The sequence below is a fragment of the Vicia villosa genome, linkage group LG3 (assembly GCF_029867415.1).
Source record: "Vicia villosa cultivar HV-30 ecotype Madison, WI linkage group LG3, Vvil1.0, whole genome shotgun sequence".
NCBI lineage: Eukaryota > Viridiplantae > Streptophyta > Magnoliopsida > Fabales > Fabaceae > Vicia > Vicia villosa.
In genome coordinates, this window is record NC_081182.1 from 116,882,528 (window position 1) to 116,886,843 (window position 4,316).

The 4,316-nt window shown below is 40.5% G+C and overlaps 1 protein-coding gene across 1 annotated transcript; it reads left to right on the forward strand.

Moving 5' to 3' along the window:
* The first annotated feature begins 381 nt into the window (after positions 1-381).
* On the forward strand, positions 382-1,854 carry LOC131658847 (uncharacterized). The gene is made up of 2 exons (XM_058928097.1): positions 382-771; positions 922-1,854. Exons 1-2 carry the CDS (start codon positions 382-384, stop codon positions 1,852-1,854), a joined length of 1,323 nt encoding a protein of 440 aa, XP_058784080.1.
* The last annotated feature ends 2,462 nt before the right edge of the window (positions 1,855-4,316 follow it).

The following is a 4,316-nucleotide window of genomic DNA, read 5'->3' on the forward strand; positions in this document are numbered from 1 at the left end:
CTTCTTTAGCATGCGTTCGATTAGCCTCTCGATGGCTATGAGATCTAGTGACTGTCTTGAATGGTCACTCCATGTTTGTTTCCGCGCACCCTCTAACTTGTAGGGTTTGGATTTCCATCTATCTATCATTATCCATAGCCCTTAAGGGGTTTCCTTGGGTTTATCCCTTAAAATGCGTGGGGCATCCTTATTGTAACCCCTACTCTATGCCACATTGCATTGCATGAAAAAATATAAAATAAAATATATTCGTATACCATTGCATCATAGGAGTTTATCATTCATACATGACATGCATTTCTACCAGGAGCTTATTCGCATCTTAACTTGTATTTGGAAAGAGAGACTGCGAAATTGATTTCCCGACATTTGAGGTTAATCATGGAACAAATTCAGACAGACATGGCAGAGATTAGGGCTCAGATAGGGACTACTATGGGTCAATTTTTGGAAGCTATCCAAATCGTTACCCGTGGACAAGGAGAGTTAAGGCATCCTGTTCAGAGGCCGGATGTTACTGTTGATCCAAGTGGCGTTCATCAAAAAGTCGTCAATCCTACCCAAGAGGTCCCTTTGAATCAGAATGTCAGAAACACTATGCGAGTTCCCGTCAACGAGGCTCCGCACCGTGAGAATCTTTCTGTTTCATCATATGATACTTTTAAGTTTCCGATGGATGAAGATGAGGGTAAGCTTCGTCTTTTGGATAAGAGATTGAAAGCTGTTGAGGATCGTGATTGCCTTGTTTTGGATGCTGCTAGTTTATGCCTGGTGCCTGATATCAAGATTCCTCCTAAGTTCAAAGTCCCCAACTTTGAGAAGTACAAGGGTACCACTTGCCCAATAACACACATCAAGGCATTTTGCAACAAGATGGCTCCTTATGCAGAAAATGATAAACTTCTAATGCACTTATTTCAGGATAGTCTTAGTGGGGCATCTCTTGAATGGTATACCCAGCTTGAAAGGACCAACATCCGAACTTGGAAAGATCTAGCCAGAAACTTTTTTAAGCATTACAAACATAACAGTGATATGGTTCCTACCAGAATTCAACTTCAGGGTTTGACTCAGAAGGTTGACGAATCCTTTAGAGAGTATGCGCAAAGATGGAGGGAGCTAGCTGCCAGAGTTCAACCTCCCCTTTTGGAACGAGAACTTATAGACATGTTCATGGACACTTTACAAGATCCCTATCTGAATCGGATGGTTGGATGTGCCGCTTCTGAATTCTCAACTTTGGTTGTCATAGGAGAAAGAATTGAGCATGGTCTTATGACTGGTAAGATTCAGAATACTGCTACTAATTTTGAATTCCCAGAACAGGACGGTGAAGAAACAAGTACAATTTCCGAAGTTGACGAGAAAGATCATGCTTATTCTCCAGTTCAGATCCCTTGCTATCAGATGACAGGAATTATCCCTGATCAGGATGCTCCGCAAATCTGTGTTGCAACTATTAGCCAGCCACCAGTTCAATTTATGCAACAAGAGCCTGTTCTATATAATCAATCAGTTAAGTATGCTCAGCAACAACAGCAAAGATATAAACAAAATCTTCGACCACAAGGTGGGCAGAATCTGAGAAGGCCAAGAAGGGTACATGAACCAATCCCAATGCCTCATAGTCAGTTGCTCTCTCATTTACTTCGAAATTCTTTAGTGGAATTAAAACCGCTGGGGCCTCCTCCTTTTCTTTATCCTGAAGGATATGATCCCAACGCCTACTGTGAGTTCCATTCCGGGGCACCTGGCCATTCAATTAAAGATTGCAATGTATTCAAAGGCACAGTTCAAAACCTCATTGATTCCAAGGCAATCTGCTTCACGCTAAACGGCCTGCGCATAAATTGAATTTCCCACGCCTGAGTGGAGGTCGAGATTGCAAGATGTACCTTCTGAAGCAATAGATCCAGACGGAGTCAAGTCTCTTCAATGTTGGCAATCTGTGTTTCATTCTGCATTCTCATTTGTAATTTTCTTGTTTCGTTCAGCACTTTCTCGTATGCAAAACTCGTTTGTTTTTTAATAATAATCATAATACATTGAATATTTTTGTCTTGAAACAATCCATTCGCTTTTATTTTCTTGTTATACTCAATTCTTGTAAATAAAAAAGGCAAGTAACTCTGGAGGGAGGATGATGAGCATGATACCAAGAATTCCAAATGGTGCGCTTTCGAATAAAACCTTGCTGATGATGTACAGGAATTGTTTTAAATCCCCAAACACCGGAGATATAAGGGAGATAGACCCTCGTTAACCCCTTTGAGCCTTGAAGTAGAAGTTTCGTTTCTATTTAGAAAAAACCTTCATTTTAACCCAGGGGCAGGGTAGTGTTCAGTTAATCTGACCGAGTGTTCAAAACTCATCAAGGGTATGCATCTAAGGATACAACAATAGTTATCCGTCCAAAAAGGTTAAGGAATGTCAAAATCACAATGTTTATCCTTTATTCTTCAAGAGGTCAAAAATGTTGATGCCACAATTGTAATTCCCCGTCAATCATGGAATGAGGCAGTCACAATCATTTCCAACAAATCAAAGACAATGCAAAGTCACACGACTTGTAAAAAAAATGATGAAAAATAAAAAAAGTGAAAGGCAAAGAAAAAATAATGATAAAATTGCTAGGTGAAGACAAAGTCGTGTGACTACATGTTCAAAGAAGAAAGGTGAGCGACTGCCATGTCCGAAAAGCCTCATTGATTCCCCAACCATGCCAAAATTCCTTCTGAGGGATGAACACTCATGTCGAGTTAATTGAACTTAGGACTGGAGAATATCACGGAGAGTGGGTGGGCACCAAATATTTTTGAGCCTTAAATCTTTTTTCTAAAACCGTGAACCTGGCCACGTTACAACCTTCAAAAGTCCTAATTGAAGTAGGGTTTATTCGAAAGCATACTAAACGAGAGTACGGTAATATGACTCCTAAGAGGCTTGCTAAAACTTTTGAGTTGGTATCATACAACTTTTAAAAATAAAAAAAAATCGATGTTACGACATCGTTTCAATAAAAATTTCTTTAAATTTCAAGACAAACATAAACTTTGCATTAGAATTATCATTCTCATAATAAACATCATTTGCATACGAACAAGTGCTTGACATCCAAGAAGCCCCCATGATGAACTTTAGGTGAAAAGGTATATCTTCCCCAAGAACAAGTTGTCTTCATAACTCCGTCAAGTTGGGGGGCAAAAATATCTCAAAGTGGATTACCCTAAGGAGCAGAGAAGCAGTTGAATACTCCGTTGGGTGAGAATGCAGAGGCTATCCTTTCTAATAAAGACTCTTGAATAGGGGAACCACGTCCAGGGGGTTCTCCTAACCAGGGGCAAAATCCCAATGATCACAGGGGTATACAAAGATCCTATTAACTAGGAGCACCCGCCTAAGATCCAATCGACTTGGGTCGAGTCTCGAAGCAATAACACTCAGGGGCATATCTTTTGCAAATCCAAAAAATGGGGCAATCACTCAGGGTTCGAAGAATGTCTCAAAGTATTGAGTAATCAGGGGCTGTTACTCAAGCGTGGGTGAAACCATCTCTAACTTCGATTAGTCAGGGGCGCTATTCCATAGTCCATAACACTGGGGCATTCTATCTCGATGTCACGGATCTCCAAAAGCCTCTCGAGGCGATCTCTTCAAAAGCCCTACAGACTGGGGCTAGACAATAGGCAGGGGCATATCCTCCTCTTCAACTATTTGATCCAGTTAAGTTCAGGCGTAGGCTAAACAACTTGTATATACGAAGAGAATGTCGGGAATTCATGATCCTTAGCAAGAATCAAGATTTAAATCCAAATGGTTGGCGTTCCTCAACAGTCAGGAGACTTCACCCTTTGAGCTCCTGATAGATATCATTGCATATCGCACTGCATCCTCCTAAAAACGCATAGCATTTTCATTTAGGTAGAACATTACCCTAAAAAAGGGATTCAAACATGCATCAAAGCATAAGCCAGATTCAAGTTCTTATCAAACACCCTTTACATCCTCAGTTAGGTCAGTGTCACTTCTCCAGAAGAAATCTTTATTCCTCAACTACCCCGAGCAGTATTCCCCACAGGTTTTTCTCAAATCATTTATTCTTGATTGGTGCTCGACCTTATGTCATTTTATTCCCTCAAACACAAATATTTTCTAAAAACCAACACAAGTACCATACTGTTCGCCTGCTTCCCGGTAACCTTACCGATGCCAGTAACCTTACTGAGATTTTCTTCCCAATCACCTGATTGATGTTTTCCGGTAACCTTACCGATGCTAGTAACCTTACTGAGATTTTCTTCCCAATCACCTGATTG

Excerpts from the sequence above, each read along its gene's own strand:
- LOC131658847 (XM_058928097.1), top strand. The coding sequence starts at position 382 with ATGGAACAAATTCAGACAGACATGGCAGAGATTAGGGCTCAGATAGGG. Across the intron at positions 772-921 it reads ATGCTGCTAGTTTATGCCTG|GATAGTCTTAGTGGGGCATC; the intron begins GTGCCTGATATC and ends CACTTATTTCAG.